Genomic DNA, 15,828 nt, shown 5'->3' with positions numbered 1-15,828 from the left:
AATCCATTCAAGATTAACAGAAGTGGCTACACAAATGGAACTGTTCACAGAAGTGATAACATTATTCAGAGCATTCATTCCTCCCATCTGCCTCAGGATAATTAGATTTTAAGATTTTTTTTATCCTTAGAAAAACCAAAGTTCTATTACCAGGTATTAAAGGTAATCTGCAAAAGGAAAGAAAAAAAAATGAGTGTGTCTTCATATTATTCCATGAAGCAGAAGGATGCCAAAAGCTTCCCCCTCCATTTTCTGCAATCCCAGGGAGATTTTCACTTTCTCAACCCTTGACTGAAGTTGTGATATCCTTGAAGAGAGCTCTTCCCTCAAGTGCTTTTGCTTAGTTTAGAAAGAAAACAGACCATAGCCAGACATTTCAAAGGAGTTTAAGTAAACATCAGTTGCTCTCAGTAAGGATTCATTTCTGAGTGGAAACCACAGCCTCCATGGTCAACAGGCTCCCTCATGACAGACAATCCCATTATTACTATTATAAAGAATTAAAAAAAGAAGGTCTTGTCCTCCTTCTGTAGGTCACAATAAACAACTACTGGTAAGACATGACTACAGCTAAATTAGGTAGCTTCTTACTGAAAAACCTTCCAAAAATCATGGCATAATTTTCATTGACAAATAGTAATTACCCAAAATATTAACCCTCCACAATCTATGATATATTTTTTAAGTTGCTAGTTGTCTTTATTTTCTTTGATGCATAAGGAGGGATTAATTGGTATATATCATATACACATCCTCTACTGCAGAGCACTGGAGAAGGTAGCTCATTTCAATTCTAAACTATGCTTATAAAACAGTATTAAGGCTATTTACTCACTTAAGGCTGTGCAAGTCCAATGTGCACTATCAAAGATTATAAACATACACCAAGAGAAAACGCTGGCTCTTAATAAAGGCCAAGATTTAATCTTTCCAGGTTTTTATTTCAGAAGTACAAAAACAGTAACAAAAAAGATGATTAAAAAACAAAACACCACTAAAAGTAACAAAACAAAAAACAAACAAGAAAAAAATGAGGGTCACAAAAATATTTAAGGACAATACCTGTTGTATTAATCATACTTTTTGGTGTAGCTCCTGTTGCAGCAAATATATTAGGTGTACTACCCGGTGGCAGTCCACTCCCAGCTGTGGCAGCTCCAACTGTGGTTACAGCCAGACTACCTGGAGGGGGTTTCTTTACTGGTACAACCACACTCCTGTGGAAAAAAGAAATGGCAGATTACTAAAAGTGCACAAGGGAGTCAGCCACAGGTTTTGTTTATGATGGGATTATGCTGTGTTATGACGCCGTTGCTGAGGAACACGTAATAACATCAATTTTCTTAATCTTGCTGAAATAGGGTAAGACTACATTAACGGTAACCCATACTCCTATCCTTTGTCTGCAGCTTCACGCCATTCTGAGAAACTTAGTTTGTCCTTCAGTGCCCACGAAATGGAAAGACCCCACCATTTCATTGATATGTTGTGAACACTTCTGTTACCTGTGTTCTAGTTTTGCAAAGAAAATGTGAAGTGTTGGAAACGATGCCAGCGTACTAACAGTTTATATGCATGCCGTCTTAATGAGTATGTTAATTTGTTGATCTTACTGAAGTTATCTAAGATGACAATTTTTTTGCCAGTCAGCTGAACATTTGAATACGGTAGCTGATTCTTCAGTACCATGCACATACTGGTCTTGCAAATACAGTTGACTAACAAACGTAATTTTGCACTCAGCCTTCTGGAAAACTCATACTTATTTAAATCAACAGCACATGATGGAAATTGAACACCTAAAATGCAATGCAGTAAACATTTGCTTTCAGAGTATTGATATAATGTTCATTTAAAGATAAGGTTTAAAAAGCAGCTGTGAGAATTTGAAGCTTTTAAAAAGAGACCAGGGCTTTCATACAAAAAATCTGACATAACATCAGATATCTATAAACAACATTGCATTCAAACAAACACATTCTCACATAATCTTAAACCACTCTCTTTTTTGTCAAATCTCAAAACTAAAAGACTTACTCTACATGTTAAAAGGGAAGAAGAAGGAAAATATTAGAGACATTTAATTAATATTTTTTCAACAATGGACAGCTGTCATAGTGCACACAACTATGTTCACTTTTTTCCATTTAATTTTTCCATTTATCTAGAAAAAAACTGCTCCTAAAAAGTCTATTTCAGTAGAAAACCTAAGTGACAAACAAACCTGAAAGAAATCATATTTGTAAATGTTAAAAAATATATTTTCATCATCATCTGCACGTTTTCTGGTTAAGCAGATACACTTCTCTTTAAAATTAACCATTGTGATCAGATAAAAGAGCAAGAAAATGCAACTATTTAGAGTAATAAGGCCACATTTTGCTCTAGAAGTTCCTTTGGTAATTATTTTATTACACTTCTGCGTAAGTATGATGGCACATGAAGGATCAAAAGGTGCAGAACAATTTTCTACAGTCATGTAGTTTGTTCATGTAAGTCTAAATTCTCAGTCTCCCTGGATTTTAAAGACTGGTGATGCAAATTGTATTGATGATGCCATTGTGAGAATTATATACAATTGTTATTTTTTGTGATCTCCTCTTATATGATGACAGTGCAAAACCCGATCCATAAGCAATTTTTTTCTCACTCTTTTTAGAGGGGTAACAGTGCCAGATGGTGTCTCTGAACAACAGTTTTACCACTACCCTGAAGAATGTACTATTAGAAAGGTAATTCTAGACATATTGATGGTTTTCTGCCTCCCTCCATTTACATTAGGAGAAGATGAGTTTGCACAATGCAAGCTATTGATTAAGATACGTGACCCTAAAATAATTGCTTTTGTCTGTAGTTAATAATCTCTTACAATCATTGCTGATATGAAGTGTTTACATAGCAGCTGCTACAGGTGAATAAAGCCGGGTCTACATGGGTTAGATTAACCTGCTCCATAACACCATGAAATTTCCTAAAATTAGCTCCTATACACACACAAAGATCTCTATCTCAATTAATTCTTCAATCAAATACTTGAGTTCTGGTTGCTCAGGAATACTGAACGAGTACTCAAGAGCAGAGTCCCCGTACTGCCATAGAAACACAAGAAGAAATTAGGTTTGTATCTTAAGTGGGAGTATATCCCGATTATATTAATTTCATAAGGAAACTACTATCATTACCTACAATCTTTGTAAAGAACTGCAACAGAAAGGCTAAGATTGGTGTGAATGAAGAATGAATGGGAATATTTGGGTGCTGAGTCACAAGAGGGAAAGACACAGCAGGAAAAGGTGTCTTAGACTGGCCTATGCTAATGGCACATAGATTGTCAGGTCATCAAGACCACAGACATGTGTGTAGCTTCACAAGATAACCAGACCTTGGAGACAGTAACAGTGAACAGTGATAACTCAAAGAGTTGGGGAAGGACAGAGAGACTGTTGGCAGCTCCATAAAGGTAAAAAAGGGCATATCCAAAATGTGGAAATAGTTGCCAGCCTATGAAGAACCCAGGAGATGTGAGGAAGACTTGACAGCTGGTGTCCCATGCTCTCCATGTCACTCCATGTGGACACAAGCGTGGCGGGTGCCTGACTGCTGGACAGACTCCTTAGACACACGGCCATTCTAGTGTTTGCAAATGTGAGACAGAGAGGGAGTGAGAGAGATCTGGTTTGGTTTGGGTTTTATTTCAGTAAAATAATTTTTCCCTCTTATAAGGTCTGGTATTGGTATCTGCTAAATTACTGATACAATTGCTGCAAAAGTATTTCCTATTTTCCTTTTCCAAAGAAGCAGCAGCTAAATTCAAGGCCTTCCTCCTTATCTTCAGACAGCTCAGTGGTCATTCAGAGTATCCAAAAGATCACCTAACTTTCCATAGCAAAGACCACATATGTCAACTTCACTTCTCAGGTGTAATAGAAACATAGAATAGTTTGGGTTGGAAGGGACCTTTAAAGGTCATCTAGTCCAACCCCCAAATGTAGTGGCCTCCTATAAAGGCAATGACTCTTTTCTTAAGAGTGTAGTTTTAGACTGAAAATCAGCTCCCGTAGCAAGAAAGGACAATCCTGCCTCGATCCCAGAAATACTAATGCTCTACATATGGTTGACATTCTTCTGCAGGTCTGAATCAGGACATTAAGAGAGGTCAACAGGTCAGGTGTTATTAAATTACAAATTATCAAGAAACATGGAGAGAAACGTCTCTACCATAAGAATAGGCAAAATCAGTGAGACGTTATCAGCCCAGACTGAAAGAAAATGCAGCTTTCTGACATGTCATACACGATGACCTCGTCAAAATGTCTCAATCCTACTGATAAAACAAAATACAGCAAGCGAACACAGAATGACATCCAGATGAAGGAGACTGAAAATCTATGTACAACACAATAGAGCGGTCAAGAATACGCAAAACAATCAGAGGAACAGCAGAACAAGAAAGGTGAAAGAGGATGACTGCTTTCAAGTAAAAAAACCCATCTTTTAACCAATCAAACCACTCCAACAGCACATATGGTGAAAACAGGCAAATCAAAACAAATCAGATTTATGAAAGAAGTATAGCTATCTACCTGAGCATGTGAATGGAGGAAAGAATTTAATGTGATAGATGCCTTACATGTATCTGCCAGGCATTCAGGTGTTTCTTTCACGGAGGAACAGAAATCTACAGACTAGAAGAAAAGGTCATATACACTTCCACCATTTCATTTTAGGCCTTGTTTTATACAATGTATTTCAGACTTCCTAAATGTTCCAAGCTGGTCCACATCTTTCTGAATCACATCATCACAGTCTCAAACAATCCCCAATGATTTAGTCAGAAAAAACTCAGTAGTAATTGGCTGTAGTGACTGATTTTGTTTCTCTGTTCACAGAGTGGTTTACAATTCTAAAAAGAATTGTGACTACAAATCACTGTTCTGTTACTCTACGAGTGTCCTTTTCAAATTGTAAACCTGAGCCTGAAGTCATTGTAATTCATATCATGCTCAAGATGAGCATTGTTGGTTCAACCTGCATACTACTTGTGCATTGCTGGTTCATTAAATAATCTCAGCAAATGACTACAGGATTCTTCTGGGTTTTAAGAAATTTGCATGAAATAACTAGACAGAAAATAATACCACCAACGTGTTGAACTGCAAAAAGAGAAAATGGAAATTAAAAAAAAAAAAAAATCCTTTCTCAAATTAACTTTCCTTAAAAATTTAGCTGCCCAGTGCTGGTGACAGACAAATCAGGCTATGCAGCACTATAGTTTCTTTCTCTTTCTCTGTGATCCACATTCTGTATCTCTTCTCCATTTTAAAATTTAAAGGCCTTCCAACCTAATCACTCTGGTCAATCAAGAGCTCAGAGATAAGCCTCCAATCCTGGATGTCTTGTGTTACCTATCTGAGCAGCAGCAATTAAATTAGAATCACTTTACGCTCTTCTGGGATATGTGAAACCTCTTAAGGCTGAATTAATATTCTTGCTCCTCCTTTCCTCCCCCACAGCAGCAGAAAGCATGAGGATTTTCAAGAAGTGCTCTTCAAAAAGCAGTACAGACTTCAGGCAAATTTTTCACAGAAGTACTCTGTGTCAAACAGCAACTTCTGCCAGATGCTTCAGAAGAAATCACAGTAGAAAACGGGGGACAATTATTACATGCTATTTTGTTCCTACAGTCAGATTAATCTCTGAAAAGAAAGCTTAGTATTGCCTGAAAGTTGTTCATACTCTCCATACCTATGGAAGTGTCCTGTCCTTTATGAAACATGTATATTGCTGATTACCCACTGTTCTTTCTGATTTCAGCCCCAGGTTGTGATTTCAGTCTGTAACAAGTGATTGTTAGTATGTACTAACGACACATTTTGAATCCTACTTTAGACAACCTTCTGTTAGGCTGACCGCATTAAGATAAGATTCATGTGAAATCCAGGAGGAAAGATGTAACTCAGAATCAACAGCCACAGAGAAGTAAAACTGGATTAAAAAAATGTGAGGTATACTGAAGAGATATGGAAGGCTCACAGAAGGACATAATCTTTGAGGCTTATGCAAATGAAACCGTAGTGCTGAATGTCCAGTTATTATGGATTCTTTCAGTCATTTGATACCATACATTCATCAAAATACCCAAATCTTAAAGTACATAAAATGATCCTAATCTACTAAACATAAACTGTTTGTTTCTAAATAGAAGAAAGAGAATCATCTCAGGTGTGGTTTTAGGACGAGGACATGAAGATCATTGATCTTCACTCTCAGATCAAGCAGAAGAGTGAGTATTTATCCCCAGTGAAATTCCCAGCCACTAGTACCTCCTTTGCATTCAGGATAAATTAGCTGAAGCATCTAAAATGATCTAAAATATTGACAAGAAACAAGGAAAAACTGTAAGAGATTAAAAAGCTAACTATCAAGAATGATGAATGGTCTTGGCTGAACAGAGAAATTGGAAATACTGGAAATTTAATAAGTTTGAAGAATGTGAGTAGAATATAAGTGAAAATGCCATGTATTAAATGCCAGAAACATCATTGAATAAAGAAAAAAAAACCATAAAGAAACAATCAGTATGAGGTATAGACCGGGGATGGGCGAGGAACCTAACCTTGTACATACGATGCAAAAAAATCCAAAAAAGCAAGAGCTAAAAAGCAGCAGTCCTGTAAAAGTCAATACAGCTTTAATAGTGATTTTACAGAGGCCTGTTGGGGTAAAAAAAAGCAAGACAAAAATTCAGTACAATTTTCATCTGTATAGCCAGTGAATCAGAGAGTAGAGAGATGCTGGTTTCTCCTGATAAAACATACATAAAACTTCAGCTGAGATATACCCACAGCTCCATGCATATGAATACGAAAAGACACACATCACACAGGTTATAAGAAGAGTTTTGAAAGAGCTACCTGTGTAGAGACTGCTAAATGATGGACAAGGGCAATAGGATTACAGCTTGATGAAAAAAAAAGAGGGTTAATAACCAAAATTGGGTCTGACTTGAGCCTATTAATAAATTCAGGATGAATTTATTCTAAACAAACAGCTGAGGTGTGCTTCCACCTCGTCCCCCATTTTATTTAGTAAATGAGTGGCTAAGACACTCTCTAGGAACACAGAGAATGCAACTCCAGCTCCTTTCTCTGTCTAACGGGATCTGAAACCATACCTCCCATTCTCCGGAGCGTATTTTAACTGCCACCTTAGGAAAGATTCTAGAGAGAGGAGCTCTCAAGTCTTTCCTTTGGACCACAATCTCCACTGCACAAAGATACGAAAAATTATTGAGAGTCAACTGGAACCCCAGATGAGTGACTTCATTCCCACACTACTGATTAGATTTTTCGTTCACAAACTACTGTGATACCCAAAGTAATGGGGAATGCAATGACTAAGTACAGACAGCACCTGTAATGGTCCCTTCTTGATTCATGGGAGGTGCTCTGTTTTCTCCAATTATTTTTCATTATGAACTTTAGAAAGTAATCTTTTCTGTTGGGAGAGGACTAAAACATATTTATTCATAACTCTTTTTTATTAAGTTTTCAGGAACATCAAATCTATTTTCAAGCGATCATCTTTTGGAGAATCTAATGACTCTAACAGGAATATAACCTCCTCATTTAGCTATTTTATTTAAATGACTGTGTAGACCAGTGCATATCAATGATCTCCCAAAGGTGGGCAATAATACAACAGATAAATATTGAACCTCTCTATTTGAACCTTCAGTGCATCTTCTCTCACAGTTCTTGTCTTTTTCCCATTCTGTCAGTCAGTATAAAAAAAAAAGTTTATTCCAGTAAAACACACAGATTTCACAAGATGTCCAGCTTTTCTAGCATATAAATACCTTTAAAACTGGCCCCAAGAACCTTCTAAGGGGGAAAAAAAACCCCCAAACCAAGACTAAAATACTTCAAAAGTGTGTCCTTCAAAATATTTCAGTGTATGCTTGTAAAGATTTCACTGAGCATGTGAACTATGCAAACCCATAGTATTCCACTTTATGAAGTGATAATGGATTAAAAGGGAATAAGGTATTTAATAGCAGCAAAAATAACTGATCTTCTCATTTCCAGGAACTCAAGATTTTCTGCTTGTGCAAGCATGCTTCCTATTGAAATAATTCTGCTAAGTACAGAAAATATATGTAAATTACCTCACTTTGAAAAATAATGAGGCACAAAACCATGTCTCGATTTCAATAATAGGACCCCTCTAAAAACCCCCTACTAGAAAAAAGTAGAGCGGAACAAACATAAGCTTCAGAATGCAGTACTGGGTAGAATCACAAATAAATTCACAAATGTTAACGGTCCAGTGGGACAAATGTAAATTGACAAAAAACCAGAAACAAGAAATCCCCAAACCCTAAAAATCAATAATGGGGACTGATTTTTGTCAGACAAAAGATGAGAAGACAAAAAGGAATTATTGGCGAGTTATGCTCTATTAGTTGCAAATCTAGGTGAAATAACCCTTTGTGTTTGCTTCTAAAAATGTCATCCTGGATGCCATTTTCAAGGAATTCAGTCTGACGTTAAAAGACATGTCATAACTTTGAGGATCCAGGCTCCAGTGTCCCAGAAATCTGTTTACATAGCTCATAATGTAATTACAGCTACCTTAAGACAGATGAGGCAGAAGGCAGCAATATATTGAAAACTAATTGAAAAATGCAGTTGTCCAGAAGCACTTGTGGGGAAGAGGTCTCTGAAAAGCTGCTCAAAGCTTCAGAGTTTGAAGTGAAATTTTTGATGTTGTCACTCTCAATCTATTGAAGGGCTGACAGACAATCAAACCCGTCTGGCTGGCTGGCAGCTCATTTTGCTGGCAGGTGGCAAACAATTAGACACACCAATTTGTGCCTCCTGATGACATTAAAGCATGAAACTAAGTTGTATGCGGGGCCTGGTGATTTGTGTGAAAGCATTTCAAAAATAATACTCTTTGCCGTGGCAACTCATTTCAGACTGCCACCTCCCATTACGGCTTTGAGCGCTGAAGACGACAGACTTGAGTTACGTGCGGTGCAAGGCCGCTTCTGTTCAATCCGTCATCAGCGCCCCCCGAGACCTCAATCCCCTCCTTTCATCAATATCACCTCATCATTTACATTCGATAGTACTTGAACTGCTGCATACATTAACTACACGCAAGTCCTATTTGATAAAACGTCGGACACATTTTCTGCTTTTGTATTTCCTTTATGACTGCACAAATTCTACAGAAGTATAAACTGGAGCCTATTGCACAATCACTCTTATGAACATATTGGCAATGTACAATTAAAAGAACATGCAGAGCAAAACACCTCATATTAAATGATAAAACAGAATTCTTAACTTCAATTCTATTTACAGGAGTTTGCTTCATATGGCGTTTACCTGCATGTAAGATCAGTGATTATAGTTAAAGAAATATCTTTAAAACAACAAAGATACTGTTATTTTTCCACTAATTACTTATTACCTGAACTCTTCTTTTACAAGGCACTCAGCCATCCAAATGCAAAAATAAAATAAAAAAAGTCTAGCCTCAAAAGGTCTAAGAATATCTTTCAAGTAAAGTGAAAAATACATTTCTCTAACCTCGATTTGCTTATAAATATGGAATCACTGTGTATATTTTATAAAAACTGAAACAAATAAAACCTGACAAAACAATACACTCCATTGCTCGTGATTCTTCCCAGAGACAATAAACATGACCAATAGCCACACTGGTCAGCGAAGTACCAAAACCTGCATAAACTACAGCAGCAGCAGATCCTACAAAAAAATGGTCCACAGGCATAGTGTTAGCTTTTAAAAAGTGTATATTATGTAATTGTTGTTTTATATCAGTAAACACCATTATATTTACGTGAGCAAGTATGGAAAAACAATCACACTGTAATTTTTTTCAGTTTTTCAACGATAATTGGGATATAAGCAACACGAAATGTTCATAAACTGCCACAAGCTAAATTTCATGTTGCTTTCTCAATTAATATTTTAATTAATTCTAATATTATTTCAATATACTATTCAAGGTTTCCCCCCCAACCTTTGTTTTCCCCCCCTAACCTTTGTTTCACTCCCATGAAAAGTTATAGGGTCAGGATCTCAATCTGCTCCTCCTTTGTAATTTGAAAAAGAAAAATGACACCACCACCCATCTTTTGCCTCCAGAGATTGCCACGGTGGTCAAGCAAATACTTTGAAAATATGAGCAAACTGCACAGAAAAATATTTGCCTGAGGAGTGGTCATCGTTCAGTAATGCAGCCATGAGGTGCAACCAGCCAGCTGAGATCCTGTGGGCTAAGAACATCAGCATTTTTATCAAGATGCCCACAGTTCAATAGCATCCATTTAGTTGGAGGAAAGAATTTAACACTTCCTGATCTGCTGGGACCTCCCTGAACCTGCCAATTTTCTCTTCATAGTTGTTGGTTATACTAAAAAGCACGATCTACCTCGCTCACCAAAATCAGATAGCAGGACCGTCTGTTTAAAAGAAACAAAATATCCCAACAAAATTGATGTAAATGGGTCTTCCTTTGCCTAAACTTCAACCACTACTGCTTTTTTTGCTGAAGAAGTAAACAATACCAAGGGCCGACATGGTACAACATAGTCTACCAAGATACAAACACAGCTGTACACTTTGTACGGGAAATCATGGAATCACAACTTGGTCAGCAGGGTAAACAGGATAGGGAAAAACCAAACCGCTAAACCCTCTTGCTCCTAAGTGAACTTGTTAAGTATGAAAGGCCTATCAAAATCTAAATCTGAAACACCTCCCAAATAATTCCATAATTCTGTTTAGCAACTACTACTAATGATGTTCAAAATGTACAAGCAGTCACGTTGTCGCAAGAAGAATCTGATGGAGGTGCTCACACTAAATACAGGTTATGGCCAACCTACCGCAGCCCTTTAGAGTTTTTAATACTTTCTTATAAAGCTATAATTTAGAAATGTAGACTGAAACTCGTCTCTTCAATCATATTGATGTTAAGTTCCCTCTAACGATGACAAAGACATCTTATGAGGTGATACACTCCATTTTAATTTAGGTGTGTAGCATTTTGTGAATTAACAACAACCCTCCGAATCAAGTATTTTTCTTAACTGACCCAGGGAGAGATTTAGCTGAAAAGGTTCAACTAAAGTAACCTTTTGGTGGTTACAGTTAGGTGCTGTTAAATCCACACGCAGCACAAATTTTTGTACTGCTTGATGTACAAAAATGCATTCTGGAGTATCATGGTTCCTCAGAGGATAAGGAAAAATTCCTAACTGTATAGAAAAAAAAATATTTTTCACTTCACATTGAAAACACTCTGAAATCAAAACATTCAGACTGGTAAACAAAAAAAAAATCCTTTTAAAGAAATAGTTGCTCAGTGAGTTTTCTCTGGAATGGCCTTAAGACCTAAAATATTGTTAGAAAGGGATATATTTGTTGCTTGTAAAGCACATTTCACTTTTCCTATCTTGATCCAATCTTCTTTGTTACAACAGATGCTATCTGATTGTTTATTTAATTATTTCAGAAAAGCAGCCTCAGTACCTATATACATATATACACACACAGACAAAAAGGCATCAGCTTGTCTATGGAATTCATAACGAAAAAGTGCTTCTTCACTTTTATTCTAAAATTCTCATGTATCTTCTTGCACTTTACATTACACTGAAAACATTGATTGCATATTGTTTTTCTTAAGACTTTAATGACATTTTTGCAGGTTTTCTGTAAATGCAGATGGATTTTTCTCATAAATCACAACACAGTCTCTGTTTTATTTTTATTTCCTCCAGAATTTTAATTCTTGTACCTGCATGATAAGCTAATATATTTCCACAACTTTGCTTAAAATTTTAAGACATGTTTTAACATATCTTTGAGCTAAGTCTGGATTCCATTTTTTACTTTTTTAAAACATTTTTATGAAGAAACTGCAGGGATCTTGTCATACTGGAAAACGTAACCACATCAACACTTGTAAGAGTTAGCTCTTTGCCCAGGTTAAGACTGAACCCACAATGGATCAAGTTACCCTTCTTGTGGAAGGATGTTGTCATTTGCACATCTTATCACAACTTCTACATTCAGGATAACTGAGATGAACTGGACATTTAAAGAAAAGTATACTCACTAGAAGCTGGGAAACTACAACCTAAAAAGAGAAACAAAGGACTCTCTGTGGAAATGTTCAGCAGTTTATTTTTAAATGCTAACTTTTGAGCATATTTGCTGCTTAAAGACCTAAAAGGAAACTGGTTTCCACCACGGCCATGCAAACAATTTGCCATGGTTGAGGCATTTCAGTACCAGAAAACAGTGCAATGATGGATCCAATTAAGATTTAAGCCTTTGAAAGAATATTCGACTGAATTTCTGCACAGTCTGTTCTATATCAGCAGATATTACCCCTCCTCCTCACTGAAATGCTGTTTTAAAGGAAAAAAGATTTTATTGCAAAAATATTTCTTTACAACAGGCTTCTTTTCCAAGTACCTCGTAGAGTTTTATTCACTGCTGACAGAGAAAAACAAGGTGAATTACTTTTATCTATACTATACGGTCCGTTTTGGTAACACAGAAAAGGAGAAGTAATGCAGCTGGTTTTTAACATAGTCTAATACAAACCAATAGAAGAATTACCACGTTTAAAAAAAAAAAAATCCTTCAAACTTCTGAATTACATCAATATAAAATAATGAATCCAGCCATATACCTGTCAAATGAGTGAAACTGCATGGGAAGAATAGCCTGAGCTTCTCTCTTCAGTGCAGGATCTGGGTAAGGGATCGGATCCGGACCACATTCTGCAATTTCAACGGGGGCTGCCACAAGACTTTTCAGTATTTCCTTGACATTGATGCCTTTACTTTGGCTGATACTGGATATCGATGATGCAGGTTTCAGGATTTCACTGGGGCTTTCCGTTAAGCTCTCCTGAGATTTCTTCACTTCCGAAGACAAAGTAGACAACAGCTCACTCATAGCATCAGGGCCTGTGCTGGTCTCCAAGTCTGTCCCATTCAAAATATTGGGCATCTGTTCATCTCCAATTCCAGAATCTGTATGAGGAATAGAGCTTTCCAGCTGAATATCTTCAACTGGTGTCGGTGTTTCTTTATCTTTGATGTTTTCTGGAAATACAGTTGGTGTCTCTGCAGTGAAATATAGATTATGAACAATATTTATAACTTAGTTTGATTATTTTTCCTAAAAATATGATCATAAGGTTTTACGAGACAGAAATGTGTTAGAAAGCCCTCAAATCTTAGTAGTTTAAACCTTGAAAACTCATTTTACATACAGAACATTTTGCTTTCAACAGCTGTTTGGCATATATAAAGGCTTGGAAGAGGGAGCCCAAAGTTGCATTATGAAAGCTCAGTGACATTTAGAAATTACAGCCCACTACTCAAACAGTAATCAAATAGCCAAATACTGCCAGCAAAAACAACATTAAAAATTATAACCTATCGACTGCGTATCTGTATGATCTCTGAGACTACTGGAAGAGAAAAATGCAATCATCACTTATGCTTTAGGATTACTATAAAATCTAGTCTTTTTAATAGTGTCAGCAAATATTAAGCTTGCATTCAAAAGAAAACTGCCAGACCTTCTGTTTGCTTTGTCTTTTGTTTGAAATGTGTATTATACACATTTTCACACACATATCATTACATCGAATACAAATTTATTTATACAAATTAAAAAAAGAAGTGTTATTGTTGATTCTTTACCCCTTCCCCACGAAAGTTAAAATTCTGTAATTCTTTCAAGCAAACGTTAAGAACAAAATAAACACAGCTTTATGGAGACGGGCAAGTGAAATCTGTCAAGTTTGGAACATTTCCAGATTGAAACGGGCTGTACAACATCTTGTAACCGAGAAAAGCGTACCTCTATTAATTACCTCAGTGAAACAGACAAACAACTTCATTATATATGAGTAATTTACTATGCTTAGTGGAAAGTTAGCTAGAGTTGTGAATAACTTCCATATTCATCTTTTTGGTTACATTTTTTGAGAGCAACAGACTGTGGCTATTTTTAATGACGAAAGCTTGCACTCAAACTGATTTTTAAATTTCTTTTCATTGGATCATTTGTCTTGATTATAAAATTTAGCTGGCCTATGAAATAGGAACAGGTTTGGGGTGGGGGTTTTGATGGTTCTGATATAGCAGTTTAGATATCATGGGAAATATTTTACAACATACTTAGATGAAGCTCAGCCCTTCTGACTATTCCAAACAAAATCTGCTTCAGCAATGTAACTTTAATAACAATCACATAACTTATTACCAATTGTTTAATACAGTCAGGTGTAAAATATCTACATATTTACCACATGGGCATAAGTGTGTGTGTATGCATGTGCACATAAAAAAATTCTATGTGAGATTATTCATGTGTTTGAACTAATGGTAGTGTAAACCTCTTCATGTGTACAAATATTAACAAACAGGTATCGGCAGAACAGAAGAAGCTTTTAAAAATACAAAGCAGAATAACCCATTATAAGGAGCATTGTTTTCTTCTTTTAACAGCCATAAACGCTAAGCCACTTCCTTTTTCTCTTTCTCCTAAGTGCCTTGAACACATCTTATCAAATAGATATGAGCCCTGCTTTGTGGAGCAGGAAGTAGAAACTGGATTTATGAGCTGCATAAAATGCACTTAGCATCTGCTGGGTCAGGAAGTAAAAAAATCCGTATCTACTTAGTACTGCCTATATTCGGCACAGAAGGACATCTGATCCGCAGAATGATCCTAATGAATTTTCTGCTTGTTTGTCTCTTTAAACTTCATCCATACAAAGACAACACTTTTCAACTGAAGGGAAGAGTAGGACCGGACTGCCAGTCAAGCACATAGTTGCCCTTGTAATGTATGGTAAGTAAAATAGCATAAGGCTCCACTATTATGTAAATGAAAAAAGGGCACTGAAAAAAGAAGATGGTCCACTACATGGTGAAGTTTTAGCACACCTAACCTCCATTTTCGTTAAGGTGAACAACGCTGAATGGAAAACCAAAGACAGGAAAGTTAGTAGAAATGCAGTTGTGGAAATTCAAATACCCTAACTAAACCAGAAGAAAGATTTTAATGTATTAAAATCATGGGAATGAGCTGACTCCAAGCCAATTTTGAAAGAAACAGTCTATGAAATTACTGGTCTAGTAGCAAGTACTTTTGCCAAACAGGTAAGCAGAGATAGCAACATATGACTGGAGAAAACCACACATGGTTTCTCTTTTTAAGAAAGGGCAAAAGATGATCAGGACAACTACAAGCCTTCAACAGTAAGCAAGATTTCAGGATGTATTTTGGAGAAAAGAATAGTAATGGAATGGAACAAGAACAATTACAAAATGGCTTTCCTAAAAGAGCTTTTTAAATATCTGTTGCTCAAAGAAAGTAAGGGCCAATGTAGTAAAATTCAGTAAAGCTGGGGTTGTTACAACAGATAGTAATTTAGTCAGGAGAACCTGGACATTAAGAGAATGTGGGAAAAGAAACTGGTTAAGAAGGAGCCATCAAATAGTTTTAAAAGAAAAAACACCAGACTGAGATAAACTACCACCGGAGTTATCTAGTTTAAAATTTTAATAAAGATTTCAGGTGAAAAAGTAAAAACATTCTGGTGAAATTTGCTGATGACAAAGTTACAAGGTACAATTGATGGCCACAGAAGGATGATTGTAAGAAGGCATTATGACAGAACTGCAAATTACATTTAATAGTGAAAAGCTATGCATCCAGTGACTAACACGGAGATTCCCATTATAACTGGAATTCA

At 36.4% G+C, this 15,828-nt stretch overlaps 1 protein-coding gene across 6 annotated transcripts in view; it reads right to left on the bottom strand.

Annotated features, from left to right (window-relative positions):
• The window catches only part of NBEA (neurobeachin), a 511,508-nt gene that overhangs the window by 294,483 nt on the left and 201,197 nt on the right, over window positions 1-15,828 (bottom strand). For 5 of the 6 annotated variants that reach the window (XM_052812195.1, XM_052812200.1, XM_052812194.1 and 2 more), the window contains 2 exons: window positions 12,742-13,180; window positions 1,063-1,217 (listed from right to left, as the gene is read on the bottom strand). In XM_052812195.1, coding sequence (XP_052668155.1) covers window positions 1,063-1,217; window positions 12,742-13,180 — 594 coding nt within the window. The remainder of the gene's footprint in view (window positions 1-1,062; window positions 1,218-12,741; window positions 13,181-15,828) is intronic. The other variant, XM_052812196.1, reaches the window with a different exon arrangement.

The sequence above is a fragment of the Harpia harpyja genome, chromosome 17 (genome assembly GCF_026419915.1).
Source record: "Harpia harpyja isolate bHarHar1 chromosome 17, bHarHar1 primary haplotype, whole genome shotgun sequence".
Lineage (NCBI taxonomy): Eukaryota > Metazoa > Chordata > Aves > Accipitriformes > Accipitridae > Harpia > Harpia harpyja.
The sequence above is the reverse complement of the archived record's forward strand: the minus strand, read 5'-3'. Positions and strand labels throughout refer to the sequence as shown.